The sequence below is a fragment of the Convolutriloba macropyga genome, chromosome 1 (genome assembly GCF_964194025.1).
Source record: "Convolutriloba macropyga chromosome 1, txConMacr16.3, whole genome shotgun sequence".
Taxonomy (NCBI): domain Eukaryota; kingdom Metazoa; phylum Xenacoelomorpha; order Acoela; family Convolutidae; genus Convolutriloba; species Convolutriloba macropyga.
Genome location: NC_134468.1, coordinates 1735170 through 1757008, shown reverse-complemented (window position 1 = coordinate 1757008; position 21839 = coordinate 1735170). Strand labels below are relative to the sequence as shown.

At 30.5% G+C, this 21839-nt stretch overlaps 1 protein-coding gene across 1 annotated transcript in view; it reads left to right on the top strand.

Annotated features, from left to right (window-relative positions):
- LOC142344361 (acetylcholine receptor subunit epsilon-like) overlaps window positions 1-20501 on the top strand; it is a 35217-nt gene extending 14716 nt beyond the window's left edge. Inside the window, exons 5-7 of the mRNA XM_075395952.1 lie at window positions 2422-2471; window positions 3077-3196; window positions 20048-20501. Of these exons, the coding sequence (XP_075252067.1) occupies window positions 2422-2471; window positions 3077-3196; window positions 20048-20268 (391 nt within the window). The 3' untranslated portion in view covers window positions 20269-20501. The remainder of the gene's footprint in view (window positions 1-2421; window positions 2472-3076; window positions 3197-20047) is intronic.
- Window positions 20502-21839: the final 1338 nt, after the last annotated feature.

The window sequence follows — 21839 nt, the reverse complement described above, 5'->3', positions numbered from 1 at the left end:
CTCGAAAATTTCACCTAAGAGACCGGGCAAAAATATAATTGTCCAAAATACTAAAAAATTTTGCAGTTTTTTGGAATCAGCAGAAGGATTTCGTTACCAACTTTTTTTGCACGAAGTATGAACTACCTATCGGTTTTTGAAAGCACGTATAAACAACCAGGAAAATCTGTTTTTTCACTCATTCGATACTCGAATTCTTTCTCATTCTTTTGATATATATGGGGATTTCATACAAACAAACGATCAAAATTTATCGTTAGCAAAACCTGAATCATTTATTTTTCATAAATGCAAAAGCGTTTATAAAGATTAACAACAGTTTGCCCAGTAACCTATTTTTGCAAAAGTGGTGAAAAATGCAAAAAAAAACAGAAATATCCAGGAGTCAACTTTCGAAATAAGACATGTTAATTTCTCAACGCAAGTCTGATAATGTTGAATGAGCAATTCAACAGACGAATAGGTAACTCTGTAACTGAAATCGTTGGAATTTTTTCATTTTACATGTGACAAATGTAGGTATGGATGTTATTAGTTGAGCTTTCAGATACTTGGTAGATATCATTTTTTTCCAATCAAGAGATATTATGCTATATCGAGCGACAAGCTTGATATACAGTTATTTTCCCCCACCATTAAAAATTAAAAAATTATTTGTACATCGAAAACTATTTTATCAAGGCCATTATAAAAAAGAACTTGACAAAATGTTCATCAAAAGTAAGGAATGAGACGTTTTTTTTTCTTATTTCGAAAGAGATGTCTTATTTCGAAAATTTTATCAAAAAGAGTTTTATCAGCTTTTTATTGGTAAAATTTTCATTGATAAAAAATTGTCAAATAGGTTCTACTGGTGGAGCAAGTTTCTTCTAATTTTGGCGTGAATGCTTTTTTTCATTATCCCATCAATTAGATTAAAAGTTCAATTAGGCAGTGGTTTATATTTCGTGTTTATCGTAATATTTGAAAGCATTTTACCATAATTTCTGAAATCTAATTTTGTCAATTTCACATACCGGTTACTGATGTAATTATTTGCAAAAACTGTAGAACAATATCAAGTGGTCTAACTCTTGAACATTTTTTTATTACTCTATTGCTAAATAAAGTGAATATGTTCTTTAAAAAGAAAAAGAAACTTTATGAGTTGCAGTTCTGATTACTCTAAAGTGTCTTGAATGCTGTTTTATATTTGTTGTTTTTGTGTTTTTTGTTACACTTTTATTAATAGGCATAGATATTCCAGGCAACTTCACAAAGACAATTTAGAGGACTGTTGCTCGAAAAACACCTTGGTAACCCATTGTCTGTTCAGAAAATTGTGTATCCTATTTCAACATCTTTTTGAGTCCTTTCAAAATGTTTTCGAAAGCGGTGTCTGCAAAGATTTCTCCAAAAGCAGTAGGGGCAGTTCCATAAACACTCTCTTTCTTGTGCTGGATTCTGTGTGACGTTCTCCGGATTTTTGTTTCCAGATAAATGAAGCTGGATATTGAAACCTCCCAAAAACCTTGATAGTACAGCTTAGTCTCACACAAGTCGAATTCAGCGTCTAAAGATGATAGTTATTTTCATAATTTGAACTGATAGTCCTTAAGTATTCCTTACTTTTTTTAAGTAAACCCAAAAAGGAGTGTATTCATTCAAAACGAGACAACACTAACTGACTCTCAGAAACGTTAGGAAATTATTTATCATCTTCTGCATTTGCGTTTTTACTAATTCAGTGGGGCCATATTGTTCCATCAAATTGTTTCTGAGATTTTGGTAGTTTGGTAATTTTTTTTCTGAACATGACAAATGTTATGACAAAATTGAATATAAATATGAAGGTAATATCACAAGAAATCTATTTCTAAAATAAAGTTCACTCGGAGTTGCTGATAAAATCTTAAATCTTTTTATCAATTTAATATCAATTATTTACGCTGCGTCAATGTAGAATACCGCTGTTAAACTCATAGAACTTAAAAACTTCAAATTTGATGAATACACAAAATTTTGCGTCAGAATCAATTCCACTGTCGACATGAGAAAAGTTTTCATTACAATTTTGGGAAAAAAGATAAACTACTGCAAAATGAAAACAAGTTAAAACACAGTACTGAAAATGATTGTCCTCTTACATCTCGAAAAAAATTTATAACGTTGGACCGCTAATAATATCTTTGCACAACTAAGATCAATTTGAGCAAAAAGCAGAAGAGCAATTATTTTTTTTTTTTGGTTTTTGAATTGAGTTCCACAAAAGGAAGTGAAATCATGTTCTCTGAGAAAAAGTTCACAGGTTGTGCATTTTTCATGAGAAACTCTAACAAAATACCAGCAGAGCCTTTAACCACTAAGATGAAATTTTCGAAACTCATACTTATTTGATATTTTTGCCGGAAATTACAATAGTATTGGTGGGTTTTAATTTAGGGGAGCTACTCTGAGTCGAAAAACGGTACAGAGAAGAACAACTAAACTTAGTAAAAGCAGGAGGCTATCTCTAGGAAGCCCAAAAAACATTAATGGAATAGTCTTCTTCCTGCATTAAGGAAATTCGAAGCGAATAAAAAACTCATGCAGATTCTATGACATCAAATGCCTCAGCACTTTCAATTGAAAAGATTTTCCTGCTGTGAAAGTTTAAAAACCAACCTGTTGTAAATAATTGTTTCAAGACGCGAAATTAGAAACAGACCATTATGTCTGGAAGTACAGGTGGTCTCACGAGGAAATTAAGTTGCACGGAATTGAATGCTGTTTACTATATTTCAAACGATTCACTCCTGTAAATTTTAACAAAACAATTATCACACCAGTGAGGACAAAAAATGCAGGAGTTCAACTTCTTTTTTAAAAAAAATTACCGCGATAAAATCATATCTTTTTACAAAACAATCATTTGAAAAAAAACACCCCTTTTCATTTAATAATAACTCATTAAGCAGGCCAGTTTTGGAGAACGGTACGGTGTTGCTCTTTTATCGGTTGTGAACAGATTTTTTTCTCTGATGTTGAAGAGAATTACCATCATGTTATGGTTTTGGGAAAATTTGAGTTGTGTTTACTGTATTCTGTTTTATTTGAGGTTACTACTTCCTGGTGACAATTGGTCTAATTGGAATCAGCCTCATCTACAACACAATAAACATCAACTTATACTACTACAACTACGTACACATATTCAAGGCCGTCTTCAAGAAAGGAGGTGAGTATTCAACAAAACTTTGGGATCATTTCCGTTTGCGCCCTCAGTATGCTATGCCCCCCCCCATTACAGAGCACGCGCCATTACATGGTAATTTTTGTGGATAATAATTTTGGGGGATGCAAATAATATGCACCCTCTGAACTGGGGGGATTTTTCGGTGAGATCGCATGCAGTAGGTTAAAAAAAAGTAGTCCATAGAGTTTATTACGATGTCCAATAAAAACTGTTGATTTTTTTTGGTGGGATTTATGACAACAAAGAGGTATGTTCTCTTATTTTTCGCGTTATTGCTTGACACTTTCACAGCAAGATAGGAGCTAAATTTTTGCAGTGGTATCTAAAGCAGTACTGCAGAGAGTTTTAGCCGATTTTTTGACAATAGAAGAGCAGTTTTAATAGAAAGATTACAGAAAACTGCATCACATAATTTTTTTTCAAATTCTGAATATTGAGTTGCCCAAGAATTATCTCTGAAACTCATTTTCATTCTCTTAAATTTCTATTGATGTCCATTTTGTGGAGTTCGCCTGCATTAATCCTGGACATCACCTGCAGAATATTGCAAGTAAAGTTCAGGCAGAAATGTAAGTCAATTACGTTTTCCTAACGTGGACTCTACTTGCAATTCTTTGCATGTAATGTCCACATTTTTGATCCGACCCCACTTGTGGGGGGAGGAACTATATACTCAAATGGGTTTTTTAAGTTGAAATTCAGAGGCAAATTAGCGTAATATCCAAAATTATGGGGCCTGTGGTAGTAGTGGATAAAACAAGGGATTCAACCACCAGCAAAATTTGTCCCTTTCTCCTAACGCTAATCGCGCATGTCGAATCAGGCCAAATTTTACTGTTTGTTGAATCCCTTGTTTTATTCACTACTATATATTAGCTCTAAATTCAATAAAAAAATCAATTAAAATCAAAAATAAAACAAAAAATCAAAAAATCAAAGCAAAATTTATATTTCACTCTTTAAGAGTGATTCACTCTTATTCGGAGTGATCCCCAGTAGAAAAGATCGCTCTTTTTCGCTCTTAAAGAGTGAATCCCTCTTTTTTGATAATTTTTTATACTTTTTATTTCAAATTATCTATACTTTTCAATAAATTTATATTTTCTTTTATTTTTTCTATATTTATTCCATTATTAATAAGAAATGATACAAAATTATTGTATTTACATGAACAACTATCAGTGAAACTGCTTCGCAGATCCTCTATTTGGTTAATAACTAAAGGACTTACAGCTCTAGAACTTTGCCAACAAGGATTAAATGTTTTATCCGCGAAGCGGTTACACCGATCAGTTATATCAGGGAACCTGCTTTGCAGATTTCTACTAAATCCTCTTGTCAATTCTATATCTGGATGTTGTTTCTTTACATGAGCCCGTATCCAATCATATCTCGCAACAGAAGTACAATATGGACAATTAACTTTAGTTGAAGTACAACTTCTACATGTATACTTACCCTCATCAAAATTATTTAGTGGTTTTATATAATTACACTTATTACAACATCCAGTTAACACTTCTGATCCGGGGTTAGGGTTAGGGATAAGGTTAAGGTTAGGGTTAGGGTTGGGGTTAGGATCTGAGTTAGAGTTATAGTCATAGGTAGAATCAGAACCAGAAATAGAGCTAGAATTGGGGTTAGAACTAGAACTAGAACTAGGGTTAGAAATAGAACTAGGGTTAGAACTAGAGTTAGAATTAGGATTGGAACTAGAACTAGGGTTAGAACTAGAATTAGAATTAGAATTAGAATTAGAACTAGGCTTAGAACTAGAACTAGGGTTAGAACTAGAATTAGAATTAGAATTAGAATTAGAATTAGAACTAGAACTAGATTCAGTTTTTAAAGAACAACCCCATGGGGAAAAATCATTAGCACAAATACCACTTAATATTATATTACCACACATACATATATCAGTTTTATCTTTATGAAATGATTCATAATGATATTTTAAAACAGCAATGTTTCCACATTTATAGTTACACTCTAAACATTGTAAAAGCATTTATAATAGGGTAAACTCTCAGTGAAACTGTTTCGCAGATAATATTTACCTAATCCTTCACAGGGTAATGTTTAGCCATGATTTCAATTAAATCTTTAGTATTATCTTTAGATGTGATACACTCTGCTAAATATTTATTTCCTAAAGTATTGAGTGTATTAGTTTTACATCTCTTATCTAAAATCAAATCAAGGTCTAATTCTTTTTTATCTTTAACAAAATTTATAATCTCTCCTCTAAATTCTTCATTATTTATATATAGTTTGTTTAAAAACCTTCCCCCCTTTCTATTCGAAATTCCCATCTCTTCATTGACAAAGTCACAGTTACACTGATTTATATATTCCTCTTGTATCAGGGAACCTGCTCCGCAGATTGTATTTCGTGTTTCACCTTCCAACTCTTCTCCATATCCAACATTAACTAATGTATTTACTCTGCTCAACATTGTACTTGCTCCGATTGCTACAGTTCCAGCATTTATTGATATTGAATTAGGATAAATCAATTAAATATAAATAAACCTGCGCCTATAATTCCACCAATATTTGATAAAATTTTCATGCCCTTTCCCATAATCATTTTTTTAGTAAAAACATCATTCTGTATTTTAATATTATTTAAAGTAAGAAGTTTATTAAAATAAAACTGATAATTATCATGATTAATAACATTTCGATCTGTTGCATTAATCATTAGTGGTTCCATATATGCTATAAGTTTATTTATGTCTTCTCTTTCTAAATCATCTGTTAAACTAAGAGCTTTTAAATCAAGGAAACCAACTCTTGAATCATATATCATTGTTCTATTACTACTAATAATAATAAAAGTATTTTCTTTTTTATTATATTTAATTATACCATAACGAAGTTCATCTGACATTCCATCTGTATAATTATAATAGTTACTATTTAATTCACTAATTATTTTATTGAAGTCATGTTCACATTTATATATCTCATTAAAGTCTTTAAATAGGTCAGGTCCATTATAAGTTGTTAAATAAATAGTATCACAACTCATTCTTGCTGTATTATTTATTTGAGCTGGTTTATGACACATTACAATCATTTGAATATTATAATGTCTACCTTCTGTAAAATAATAACCTATATCCTTATTTAACCTATCACCCATATCATCAAGTACTATTACACAATTTTGAAATTTATGCATATTATTTTTTGTGATCATATTTATATCACATTTATTAAACCCAGTATAAAACCTATTAGACTCAGGATCTATCCAGTACCTGTCATCTTTACACACTATAACTATGGACCTTTGATCTTGAACTTGATCAGTGAACGAATTTTGTTCGTGGTTTACCAAACTGCTTCGCAGATCTTGAACTTGATCTTGAACTTGATGTTGAACTTGATCTTGAACTTGAACTTGATCTTGAACTTGATCTTGATCTTGAACTTGATCTCGATCTTGATCTTGATCTTGATCTTGACTTTGGACTGAGTATAACTTTAAATATTGTCTAATAAAATATGTTTTGCCTGTACCAGTTCCACCATAAACAATAGTATGTAATGTTGACTTTTCATATTCAAGTCTAACTAGACTCCTATTCATAAATCCACCAAAACTTTCTTCTAGTTTTGTAAATTTACTTGGTCTTGAATCATATATTATATAACAAATTCCAATAATAATAATAAAAATAAAAACTGCACTACCTGTTTCCATTTTTATATAATAAATATAGATTTGATTTAGATTTAGACTTAGACTTAATTTTAGCGAAGCAGGTTCCCTGATAATTATACTTAGATTTAATAAATTTATTATATAAAAATGCTCATCCAAACTTTTGAGGAATTCAATAACAAATTTAATATTGATAATAATGCTATGAGTGATATCAGAATAAAAGATATAGCTAAAGATATAAGTCTAACACCAATTGAGATTGTAATGAGAGATGATAAACCAGAAATGGTAAGTGAATCTAACTCTAACATTATTGTAAATCTACATCCAACTAAAGGTACACATTGGGTTTTAGTTATAAGAAGAGAAGGTGGTCCTGTGTATTACTTTGATAGTTTTGGTGTAGAAACCCCACCATTATTTTTAGAAGAATATGTTGATCTAGGCTCTAATGAGAGAATACAACAATATGATGAATCTTATTGTTGGGCCTATTGTTTATATATGATCTATCTTATTGATAGAGGATTTAGAATTAAAAGTGCTTTGAATATTCTAGTTAATCAATGTAAATATCCGGGAATATATAATGAGTGTTCTTGTTTAAGTTGTAGTAGAGGTGGTGATAAAGATAAGGATAATGTTAATGATAATGTTAATGAACTAAGAAGTAGCTTTGCTAATAATGATAATGATAATGTTAATGATAATGTTAATGATAATGATAATGATAATGTTAATGATAAGGATAATATCATTGATAATGTTAATGATAATGATAATGATAATGATAATTTTATATATCTATTTGATGAAAAATATCAAAGGAGTAAATCTAATAGGAATAGCAATAGTAATAGCATTAGTAATAGTCCTACTAATAATATCTGTGAAGCGCTTTCACCGATATCTGTAAACATAAATGATGATCTATATTCATGGTTAAATGATGATGATATAATTACTGAAGCCGCATTCCCAGATAACTTTAGATGTATAATATCTGGTCCTAGTGAATGTGGTAAGACATTCTTATTGAAAAAACTAATTCTAGCTAGTATATACTTTGATAAGCTATACATCATTGGACCTACTGGCGATCAGTACCATGGTATAGAAAGAATAAACCCCAAAGCAGATGTTGAATTTATTAAATATATAAAAGATTTTTTATCTCCCGATAAACTACCCAAAGACTTAAAGAAACTAATGATGTTCGATGATGTTAGAGCCAAAGAACCAGTTATTAATACTATACTAAGAATTAATTGGGATCGGAGAGTTTTGTAGTTAAGTTTAAGTTAAGTCATAAAGATGAAAACTAAACTAGATCAACGAAGTTGCTGTGCTAACACAGATGTAGGGTAAAATTTAATACATCGCCATTAAAGTCTATAGGTCTTCCATGCTCATCTTTAATATGAAATTCTATATATTCTATTCTATCTTTAGCTACATTTTGATATAAGATATTAGTTGGTATAATATTTATCAAGTAACCTGGAGGTTCTGTTAGATTAAAAGTATATAGTATGTCTGTATCTATACCATTATCTTTAGCTCCAGATATAATATTGCATTGAATGTTAATAGTACTGAAACCCATAATATAAATTATTTTCTGAGATTTATATCTACATTTTTTATAAATTATTTTTCTAAATCCTAGTAATGAGGCTAGTGAGTTTTCTATATCAAAACTGAGTGCTCCTTGTTTTATTTCCATTAAACAGTTCATCGTATTCTTATCAGGTTCTATTATAACATTACCATCAGTTTCTTTTTTTATTAATTCTGCTATATCAGTTAACTCATATGCTCCCGGTGTAATAGTTGAATATAGCAACGGGATTCCTTTATAATTATGATTAAGTATAGATGTAATGTTTGGGCTTGAGGTAGAGATAGGGTTAAGGTTAGGGTCAGAGCTAAGAGCCTGAGGTAAAACTTCATCATCTTCTATAACAGTACTAGCATATAAGAATTGATTATTTCTCCTATTCACATTAAACACCGAACTATAAACAGATAATCTAATTAAACCTAATTTTGTTGTATTAAGTATAGGTTCACTAAAGTTAAACTTTTCTCTTGGTTTTATTATTCTAAAGTTAAGTGTATGCTCTTCTTTAGTTTTAGTTAAAGCTTCATATATATTTTGTAGTTCATATAGAATCAAGTTGTCTGTCATTTTTTAGCTAATAAAAATGGATTTTAATTTCGATGCAACTTATGGTTACAAAAATGATATACATAAAAGTAAGATTATAAAATATAAACCAAATAACCTGGCAACAATGAATACGATAAATACCAATATTAATATCATACTCAATAGAGAAGAGAATCACTTAAATTTGCGTGATTCCTATCTAGAGATAGAGTTTGTTGTATCAGATGATGCTGGTGGTGTCTTCGCTAATGATGCTAATATTAGATTAGTTAATTATGGTATGATGGCATTGTTTAGTTCAATTAAGCTGGAAACTAGTGGTGGTAGGACTATTGAATATATAGATCATTGTCATCCTAATCTATTGATGTATAAGTTATTAACTAGTACTGATGATGAATATGAGAGTGGTTTTGTTAAAAATCAAGGCAATAGAGTTAGTCAACTTAAAGGAGACCATATTGCTGCACAACGAGGTCATATGTATCTGATGATTAAGATGAGTGATCTATTTGGTTTCATAAATGATTTAGAAAAGATTATATATGGTTTAGGATTTAAATTAATTTTAAAAAGAAATAATAATGATAGAGCTCTATATAGAGTTAATGCTAATCCTGGTGCAGTTGCCAATGATGGTAATATAGAAATTAAAGATATATAATGGTGTGTACCTAGTATTGATCCTAGTAATGATAATAGAATTATTTTGCAAAAGGGTTTAAGCAAAAAGAATAATGTAGACTTTAGTTATTATGAAAGAAAGACATTTTATAAGAATGTACCCAATGCTACTAACTTTTTGTTTGATCTAGGTATGGAAAGTGGTATGGAAAAACCACAATATACTATAGTTGGTTTTGAAAATAATAATGTTAATGAGCAAACTCATGAGGCAAGTACATTTGATATAATGAATGTTACTGAATGTTATTGTAAGATTGGTAGTGAATTTTATCCCGAGGATAGAATGAATATTAATTATGGAACCAATAATTATAATGAGGCTTTTAAAGAGATTGTTAGCTTTAATAGAGATTATAATGGGCTACCACATAATATAAAACCATATATAAATCATAGAACATTCAAAAGTAATTATAGAATATATGTATTCGATACTAGATATCAAAGGGATCATATAGGTCCACAATCAATACAACTTAATTTTAAATTTGGTGCTGCAGTTGCAGATGTTATATGTCATGCATTAGTATTAACTAGAAAGGTTATTAGTGTGAATAGTGATGGTAATAAGATGGTAGACATAATATCATAGATATAATTTAAGTCATAGACATAATTTAAGTCATAGATATAATTGAAGTCATAGATATAACTCTAGCGATAATTATGATTTTAGATATAACTCTAGCGATAATTATAATTTTAGATTAACTCTAGCGATAATTTATAATTATAGTATAATATAATTATTGTTATAATTATATACTTTTACTTATACATAACCATGTACTTATACTTATACTTATAGCTAGTCAACTCTAATTGTTACTCTTGCTAATACCTAACTATTTCTTATTAGTATTAACAAAAGCTTTAGCATTAATAATGTCTAATTTCTTTTCATTCTCTAGAGCTAAGCCTCCAGCTTCAAGCTTAATCTTAGGCTTAGGTCTAACCTTGGGCTTAGGCTTGGGTTTAGGCTTAATAACAACAAAGGGATTATACTTTTTAACTTCCATTATTTTCTATATATAGAAATGAGTCTTTTAAATAAGTTCAAAACTAATTCATATTGTGTTGGAGGTAGACATTATAGTGGTACTAATAATATAAGTGGAGCTATCACTTCAAAAGGTACTAAAATGTTAAAAGGTAATTGTGTTTTATGTAGAAGGAATAAATCAATGACAGTATCTGATGCAACAATAGAAGCAGAAGGACTTAAAGATTTCTTTAAAAGTGTTGGTAAAGCTACAGTTAACTTTGGAAAGAAAGTTGCTAATAATCCAGTAAGAGCATTAGAAATAGCAAGTAAAATAGGAAGTGCAGCTGCATCTAGAAACCCTAAAGCAGCTCTAGCGGCTACACCTGATTTAATTAAATTTGCAACTACTGGTGAAGGTATAAAGGTAGTACAAAAAGGTAGGTGGTTATACTTAGGTACAAAGAAAAGATAATTATTTGATTATGATTATGATTATGATTATATTATGTTAATATTTATGTTTATGATTATGATTATATTATATTTATGATTATGATTATAACTAAGATTATGATTATATTATATATGATAAATGTGATAAACGTGATGAATATGATGAATATTAATACTAATTTTATTATTACTAAAAACATTGTTATTACTAAGCACTAATATCTTTAATCTAAAAAAATACTCAGCTTGTTTTTCTTGTTCTTCTTATAATCCTCATATAATTTAACAAATTCATTATATTCATCATTATCTGTTTTATTATCATTCATTGATTTAGTATATAGTTTATTAAACTTATCACTAAACTGTTTACTTAAAATATACATTTGTGAATACTTTATAATTTTATTTCTAATTTTAGTACCAATTGTTTTTGATAATGAACCACAAACAGTTGCTGTAGCAAAAGCTGTTGGTATAGAATAAGCTAATCCTATACCTGTTAATGAAACTGATGTTGTTGTTGCAGTTGTTGCTATTGATGATAATACTATTTCTGTTATCTCAGCTATGTTAATATAATTCTTATATCTACTTAACTTCTTATTATAGTTATTAGTTTCAGTTTCATAATAATTTCTAATATCTTTTATAATGTTAATATTGTTGTTAAATTTATTATTAGCTTGAATCTTTTCGTTTATGTATTGTTCATTAACGGTTGACAAGTTGGGATATAGTAATCTCTCACTCGGTGCTGTTGGATTGGTCATTGCTTTGCTTATTTTCATTAGTAAAAATTCTTTTATTTCTTTCATTATATCTTCTTGATTAAAACTATAATGCATCTCAAGTCTGTCTTTCTCTTTTTTATCAAGTAACTTACTTTGTAAAAGTATAGCAATTATATATTGTACTATAACACCTCTAAGAGATTTATTGTATTCTTTCATTTCTCTCAGACCGTTAGTAAACATTTCATCTAGTTGTATGTTAGTTATATTCTGATTAAACTTATTATTATCAAATTCTTGCTTTAATTGATTTTATTTAGAGATAGTATCTGCAGCAACTTTATTACAAAACTTAACAGTATTTCTGACTTCATTTGTCGATTCGATAAACTCATTAATTAGTTCTTCATTAACTTGTGTTTCATTTAGTTGTAATGTTTTAGATGTAACTTTATCAAAGTCACCTTTTCTTAGTTCAGTTATGTTTTTACTTAAAATGTCTATTTTATTAGAAGAGGATAATAAGTTATTGTCACAATACTCTTTATTAACAACATCTTTTTCATCTATCAGAGGATGTACATTTGTAATTTTATAGGTATCCTTCATATCAATATTATCATTATCTTCTCGGAATAACCCACGAGCCTTACTTACTGTTAAGTTGTTTCCATTCCCTATATGACGTTTCGCTTGGTTAAATCTATTTCTTGTCATTATTTATATTAAGAAATAAATCCGGCTTGCCGGCTTAGGACCGTAGGTCTATATTTAATGATTCTAAAACTTTGTTATTAGATTCAAAATCAAACTCAGATTTCAATAGTTCCTGTTCATAATATTTGTCTTCTATTATCTCTCCGTTAATATCTTCTATTTTATATGTTGGTGGATGTGTTTTTTGAACTTCATTCACTTTAAACAATTCTCTATTCCAATTAGAAGTGTAACCTTTAGAGAAGATATTACGTTTATCTACATTTCTTACATAATCACCAACGTTAAGTTTAGGTTTAATATTCTTAAAACTAAAAGTGTATTTAACTTTATCAGGATTATTAGAAGCATCAACTGGTGTCATTTTAATTGATGAGTGAATGTTATTGTTATATGTTACAACAGCATCATTTAATATATTTACCCAATTACCATCGCCATTGATGAACATTGGTTTGTTTATTATGTGTAATAATGTTCTATTAAATCTCTCTATAAACACAGCCTTTAAATCACTATAAGTAAAATATAGCTCTATCCCTGAAGCGGCTTTGCCGGTTCCCTATTCTTTAAGTAAAGATTTAAACGTTTTATTGTAAAACTCACTACCTCTATCTACCCATAATTTTTCTGGTTTTCGTCCTTCTGATAGGATTGTTTTAAAACCATTAGTTATAGATAAACCAGATTTATTCTTTAAAGGAATAGCCCATTTATATTTTGTGAATATATCCATAACTGTTAATATAAACTTATAATTATTATTGTATTTACTTAGAGATGACTTATCAATTAAATCAGCTTACCATGTTTCATCATTATATAGTGGTATTATTTTTTGTATTTTAAACTTTGTTATTTGAGGGCTGAATACTTCTTTAGGCAGTTGTTGTTGTTGTTTTTCCATCATTATTCAATTACCATAGTTAAAAACAAAATTATCTAGTTGGTCTTGATTAATAATATTCATAGATAATAGTTGCTTAGATATATCTAGCATTTCATCATATAATCCATCATGACCAGCTTTTGTTTCCAGTATTAATAATTCTAGTCTTTCTACTAAATTATTTGGGTTGCCATTTAATCCCCTGCCAAATATATCATCTCTTACCTCCATTATACGTTTTATTGTTCTATATCTAGCGCTTTTCTTATCCCCTTTTCCTAAATCATATCTAATATCCTTTAAAAACTTTTTAATTTTGTTTTCATCTTCCTCAACCTTATCATCATATGTTACATTTGTTTTAGTAAGAAAATCAGTAAATCCTTCTGAAAACTCATATACATTATCCCTAACTAAAAATGCACCCTGCTCTAGAGTTATATCAACACCATTCATTTTATATCTCATACCAAGTAAATCTACGAGTTCTAATTTTAATTGAGGATTAGTTTGAGCCCCCATGTCATGAAGAAGTTTGGCTGTTTTTGTATCAACATAAACTGGTGCTATATCTTGAGTTTGCTTGATTTTCCCCTTTAACGTTTCACCAATCTGCGAATCAGTTTCACCCATCTTGGAAGCAGTTTCATTAAACTGGGAACCAGCTTGCTCGATCTGCAGTTTCACCAATCATCTTAGTTTGTTTATCTAACTCTTGATTTTGCCAATCTATTGCTCTTAATGTTTGTTCACTTAATGCTAGATTCCGATCATTGTTTGCATTTATCTGCGAAGCAGTTTCACTGATAGTTTTGGTTAGAGGATCAAGTAACTCTTCAATTTCACCATAATATTCTTGTTGTTTTAATTTATCTTTCAATCTATTTCTTCTGTTTTGTTTTTCTAGATTGTTTAGTTCTATAAGTTTATCTAGTTTTGTCATTTTATATGTATTGAAAAATTATAATAAGAGTAAAAAATGGATAATGAAAACAGCTTCTCTCTTAATCTAAAAAGATGTTTAGCTTGTAAAAGACGTTGTAATACTATAGATGAGTTTATTGATCATATTAAGGAACCAAATCATGATGATTTAATAATTTCAACTAATTCTAAATATGTAGATGGGGCTGGGAAGATAATAAAATTTCTAGAATATAATAAAAATATAATAGCTGGAGCTACACTACATAAGAATACAATCATGGGAGACACTATGGAAAACTATATGGCTCAGATAATGATTTTTAATATACTAACTACCAACCCTATGGATGTAATGAATGAATTAGTTCTATAATTATTTGTTATAAAAATTAGCAAAGCTCATTATATAATATAATAGCAACTTCAATTAACTTTCTATCATCATTAATGGTTAGTTCTAGAATATTATTAACCAGTAGGTCTTTGTCTCCATCTAATGATCTGCGAGGCAGTTTGGTAAACCGCGAGCTTTGCTCGTTCACTGATGCTTGGTGGATCATTTTTATTAAATCTCTTTTGAATAGATATAGATCCTCATCATGAGGATAGCTTTTAATATTATTTAAATAAAATCTTTTATCATCAAATGTGTTTAGACTAATCTTACTTGTTTTTGTTGTTGTCAAGTTATCACCAACTTTTTGTATTCTACATTCATCTACTGTTCTCTGTGTATTATTCATTAATGCATCATAATAATCTATGTGCCTAGCATTATTATGCTTCTTTATTCTTTTTTCTTTAGTGTTTTTAGGATAATTTTTGAAGCTATATGTTTTGGGGGACAATACTATAAATTCCTCAATAATCCTACTTCCCAGCTCGTGCTTAAACTTGCCGGGGACTTTGTTATTAGTTTTTATAGGTATGTCTAGATTACTTAAGTCCATATGCTCATCACTAACTTTACCTTCACTATAACTTAATACGAAACTGTCCGTATCCAAATAGTGAAGTGTTAGATCTTTGAGGGATGGTTGTAGAATATTATAGAATATATCATACATGTGTAATTTACTTAATTCTAAGATAGTAACACCTACATATACTGGAGAATCATATTCTATTTTTTCTTTATATATTCTATTTGCTATAATCTCTATATCTAGTTATATTCTTAAATGTTGGTTTACTTACACTTTTCATCATCTTTTCTTCATCATGCAAGAACTTGCTTTGAAAGAAGAGTAGAGGATTCATGCAAATTCTTCCATATAATGAGTTATTCATTAATTTCCTTAAATCCTTTTCTGCTTCAGTTGTAGCTGTTGCTCTTTTATTTGTATTGTTTTGTATATAATCGCTACATATATAATCTTGTGTAAATTTAATTACTCTATGTATTTTTGTTACTTTTACTCCCATCTTAACATACAACTTTAACATCCTATAATGAACCATATATTCTGTTTTGTTGTTTTGGTCTAAGATTAATTTCTCGGATCTTGCTTTACTTTTCTCTCTTTGTTGGTATCCCAATTCATTATCATTTATCTTTCTTTTATTAGGCATTAGTGCTAACTGTTCTGTTCTCTCTTTACATTCATTAGTATAATCAATATCACAAACTATATAGTAACCCTGATCACTATCATCAGGAGTATTCAATATTACATCTAGAGTAGTAGTAGTAATAAACTCAAAATCCTTATAAGGTAACTTTTGCATCATTGCATAACCATATAGGTTGTTTGCGTCTATGTACCATATATTTCTATTAATAACTTTATCATTAGTATCTGCGAAGCAGGTTCCCTGATTAGTATTACTATTAGTACTAGTATTAGTATTAGTATTAGTATTAGTATTAGTATTAGTATTAGTATTAGTATTAGTATTAGTATTAGTATTAGTATTAGTATTAGTATTAGTATTAGTATTAGTATTAGCATTAGTGATATAATTAATATTAGCATTAGTATTAGTATTACTATCTGCGAAGCAGGTTCCCTGATTATTTATATATCTATCTCCCATTATTCCACATATACCACCTCTCTTTGCTCCAACAAAATCATCTAGCATTTGTTTATCTTGTAATGTATCTAATGTTACACCGCTTGACATTAACCAACAATCAAAACTATAACCTGAGAGACTTACATAGTGTAGGGGATTGAGCTTGACTTCTTTCATACTTAATTTAACATATTCATTCATGCAATAGTCTAATATTTCGACATCATTCTGTAAATACTCTCTAGTTAGATCTTTACCAGTTTTATGACTGTTTTCATTATTAAAGATATCGACTTCTTCTTGTGTTGGTAATTTATTACGTAGTGAGGATTTGAAGTCTTCTCTTTTTAGATTACCTATAGCTTCTTGGTAGGTAGCTTTGCTACTATACGACTCTAAACCAAAGTATTCATATGGATATAATGTTTTAGTTTTACATCCTTATATCTTTGCCATTTGATCTAGAGGCATAGCTAAGAAGTTATAACTGTCTAAGAATTTGAGACAACCAATGCAAAACATCTTAGATTTACCAGCAGCCAGTGGTATGTTATCTACTTTTCTTTTATCATTATTCTGTTTATAGAGTTCACTGTATAGTAGGTTGAAGTCATAGCCAGAGCCATTATGGAATATTACTGGAATGAAGTTTTGTTGTTTGTATCTTAGATTACATATTTTACATGATGGTCCTCTATATTTACCAGTTTCATGACAATGATCTCTTACTTTATTAATACATGTTTTGCTGCAGATATGACAAGTGTTATTAGTTTCATGATATAATTTTTCTTCTTCTGTGAATATTATCTTTTCATTATGTTTGAATTTATTCTCAGTTTCTATTTCTAACAGATCTCTAGCAAATCTTTGGATGCAGCCTAGACCGAAGTAGTGCTTGAAGTTACCTTGCCAGGTGTAACCCACAGCTATTGGAATATGTTCAGCTATTACATATTTTAAATCATTAGTTGAGACATCGGTGTAACCGCTTCGCGGATCAACAATGCAACATTCTATATCGGCAGTTATAATATATTTTATATTCTGACGTTTGTGTTCATTTACAAAAGTAATATGTTTTTTCTTAGGACAAACAATCTCTGGTTTGAATGAAGTGCTGCATTCGTGTTTATCATATTTAATTTGTGAGTTAAACCAATAGGTACACCTATCACAATAATAATATTTAATGTTGTTTTTATTTGGTCGTTCTAACAAGGTTTCTATATTTTTTTATTAGGGCACAGTGTTCTTTTTGACCATTACTCCAAACTAGTATTCTTACATCTTTTCTATCTTTATTAAAATCATCCACTTGTTTAAACAATTCTATTTTACCATTACCACAAGGTGTGTATACCCAAATATTATTATTATACAATTTCTGTATTCTTATTATATAAGCAAAATCATCTTCATGTTGTTGTCTTGGTTCAATTAGTTTATCTACATATTTACTTTCTCGAGTTGCATGGTGTGGGGCGGGATGTAGCCAAGCAGTTATAGTTTGTTGTAAGCAATTGTATTTATAACTACGTATATTTAATATCGATTTAGAGTTTTTGAGATCTGGAGGTAAATCTATATAACTACCAATAGATGCTTTAGTTGGTTCAATGTTTAACTGAATACTTCTTACTCCAAGAAACTCAAAATCATAACCATAACCTTCATATATTTCCTTTTCGAAATCTAGCCACCGATTGAAGTCACCATATTCATATATTGCATTATTATTAATATAATCAGTATTGAAAAATATTTTAGTAGTTTTAACTTCTTCTTTGGTTCTCTTCTTATAATCACATTCAGCCGTGATCTTATATTTAAAACTCTTAACTTTACGAAACTGGTAACAGTTTTTAATTTCTTCTAAAGATTAGTTTGTTGCTTCATCTATATCTTCAATGTAATTCCCACCTTTATCAGTAATATAAAATTCTCTCATGTTCTGACTTGAGTTTATATCGAAGTCTTCTGTGTTTTCTAGATACATGCGATTGTGACTATATGAATGAGTAGTTAGAGCTACTTTACTTCTAAATTCTTCATGACATTCTTTACATTCATATCCGTGAAACGGCTTCGCCGATTTAATTCTGGTGTAGATATCCTCTTCAGTTTCAGTTTCTGATTTAGTTTCTGTTTTAGTTTTAGCCCTAGTTTTAATAATATAATCATCTTCATCCAAATTATACACCCTCTCCGAGGTTTCCTCTTGTTCAGACTCAAACATTTTCTCCAATAGTTTCTTATGTTTGAGATCATAAGAATGGTGTCTGTATAAACCCTTCTTTGATTCAAAGGATAGATTACAGACATCGCAGAAGTTTATGACACTAGTATTAGTTGACTGAGACATGATGTATTTTTTTAGGGAAATAATCAAAAAATAATTTTTCGAAAAATGAAAATGAAATGCGATAACTGTATAAAAAAACCTTGGAAAGAATGTTGTAATAATTGTAAAGAATTAGAATATTCTTGTTATGTATGTAAAAATATGGTTAAGGTTAAAGATTATATAGAATATTTGGGATATCATTATTCTGATCCTGATCAATATCTAACGTGTACTATGTGTAATGTTTATAAACATATATCATTATATAGATTTAGAAAAAGGAAATGTAGACTATGTATTTATCTTCATAGATATAGATATGGTCACACTAGAAATCAATTCAGAGAGCAGGTTTATAAGTATAATATTCAAGAAGACATAGGAAAACACTAATCACTGTGTTTCCACCGTTCTCAGTGTTTTTGACTGTATACCCATCACAGTGTGTCCCATATACAGTCTCACAGCAGGGATTATCTTTTTTAAGAACTGTGAATTTGGTTTTTTTATCTCTTAGTTAAATAGTAATTCATTAGAGTCGGGGGACGTTCACTGGAGTCAGTGAGGAAGGAACCCCAAACCTTCCGTTTGCTAAAGCAACTTAACTAGACTCGATGATTGTGACAGAAAGTGAGACAGAAAGTTTTAGTTTTAAATTGATTAAATATTGATTAGGGGATATATGAAAATTTTTATTATTTTAATATTTCTTTCAATTTTTGTTCAAGTTTTTTCGCCAGTTGGTTTTACATGTTTTTTACACGGTCTCATCTGCGAAGCAGTTTCACTGATTAGTTTTATACTAGTATCTGGGGACGTCCACCGGAGTCGGTGGGGATAGAACCCAAACTATCCGTCTGATAACAGTTAATTACCAGCTTAACTCTGTACTAGTGGTTTGCACTAAGTGAGACAAGAAATGATAGATTTTAAATATAAAAGAAGTGAATATAGAACTAATATATAGTAGTGGATAAAACAAGGGATTCAACAAACAGTAAAATTTGGCCCGATTCGACATGCGCGATTAGCGTTAGGAGAAAGGGACAAATTTTGCTGGTGGTTGAATCCCTTGTTTTATCCACTACTTGTGATAGCTGATAATAATAAATATCTGTAAGGCTCTTAAATTAGACCTTTTACCTTTGACCGCTGACTTTTCTAATTCGAAACGTTCCCTTGCTTCAATTTTAAACAGCCCAAGATACCAGTGTTCATTTCAGGAGCAAAAACCTCCAAAGACGACGACCTGATTGCGCCCAAAAACCTGGACAAATCTATAGAAATATTGGGCAAATTAGTAGGAGAGATTGGAGGGAGTGAATCGGACGAGTCGGAAGAAAAGAGGCGTCAAAACTGTATTGTTATGGACCACATATTCGGAACTGTGATGCTGCTGGTCATTCTCATTGTTACTGGGGTTTTCTTTCTACCCGAGGTTTGAAAACCTTCAAGGTTTGAAGACTGATAGAAAGGAAAGCGATAAAGTGCTCTACAAACTTCAGTGCCCTGATTGTTATCTCAGATATACTACGGATTTGGTTATAATCAGTTGTGACGTCACGCGTTTCAAACACATATCAAATATTGACACGATTTGTATAGTTGTACACTTGATTCAAACTTTTTGGACAATTGTAAAATAACATAGTAGATTAGCAGATTATTTCATTTCTACTCTATTGACAATCGTCGAGGCAAAGAATTCCGTGAAGAAGAAGGGTGTGTAAACGTGCACAGTCAAGCACGCGAATCTCTTTTTTTGGACCCAGCGTTTTTTAGTATACAGGCCAAACAGGCCGTATGGAGGGCTATAAACAAGTTTAATTGCATAGTCGAAAACCCTATTCAAAGTACGCCCAGTTCTTTTCTTGGGGCCGGTGTTTTTCAATATACCGGCCAAACAGGCCGCATGGAGAGGTATAAACAAAATTAAGCGCATAGTCGAAGAAAACCGTAATCGAAGTACGCCAAGTTCTTTTCGTGGGCCCACCGTTTTTCAGTATTAAAGCCAAACATGCCGCGTGGAATGGTATAAGCAAATTTAAGCACATACTCGAGACCTTAATCGAAGTACGCCAAGTTCTATTCTTGGGCCCAGTGTTTTTCAGTATATAGGCCAAAACCCTAATCAAGGAACGCCAAGTTCTTTTCTTGGGCCCACCTTTTTTCATTATATAGACTAAACTGGCCGCAAGAAAGGGTATAAACAAATTTAAGCGCAAAGTCGAAAAGGGTTATCAAAGTACGCCAAGTTATTTCTTTTAGCCCAGAGTTCTTCAGTATATAGGCCAAACAGGTTGCATGGAAGGATATAAACAGGTTTTATTACACATAAACTGTTTTGATATAAACAGTTTTTCAGTTTATAGGCCAAACAGGTTGCATGGAAGGATATAAGCAGGGTTTTATTAGTCGAAAACCCTAATCAAAGTACTCAAAGCTCTTTTCTTGGGGCCAGTATTTTTCAATATACAGGCCAAACAGGCCGCATGGAGTGGTATAAACAAAATTAAGCGCATAGTGGAAGAAAACCCTAATCAAAATACGCCAAGTTTTTTTTTCTAGAGTCTAGCGTTTTTCAGTATACAAGTCAAACAGGCAAAACAGGTAAAACAGGCGAAACACTAATCAAAGTACGCGAGTCTCGTTTTTTGGACCCAGCGTTGTCCAGTATACAGGCCATACAGGCCGCATGGAGGGCTATAAACAAGTTTAATTGCATAGTGGAAAACCCTAATCAAAGTACGCCCAGTTCTTTTCTTGGACCCAACGTTTTTCAGTATAGAAGGCAAACAGGCCGCATGGAGGGTATCAACAATTTAATGGAAAAGCCGAAAACCTTTATCCAAAAACGCCAAGTTCTTTTCGTGGGCCCACCGTTTTTCAGTATCAAAGCCAAACATGCCGCGTGGAATGGTAAAAGCAAATCTAAGCACATAGTCGAGACCGTAATCGAAGTACGCCAAGTTCTATTCTTGGGCCCAGTGTTTTTCAGTATATAGGCCAAAACCC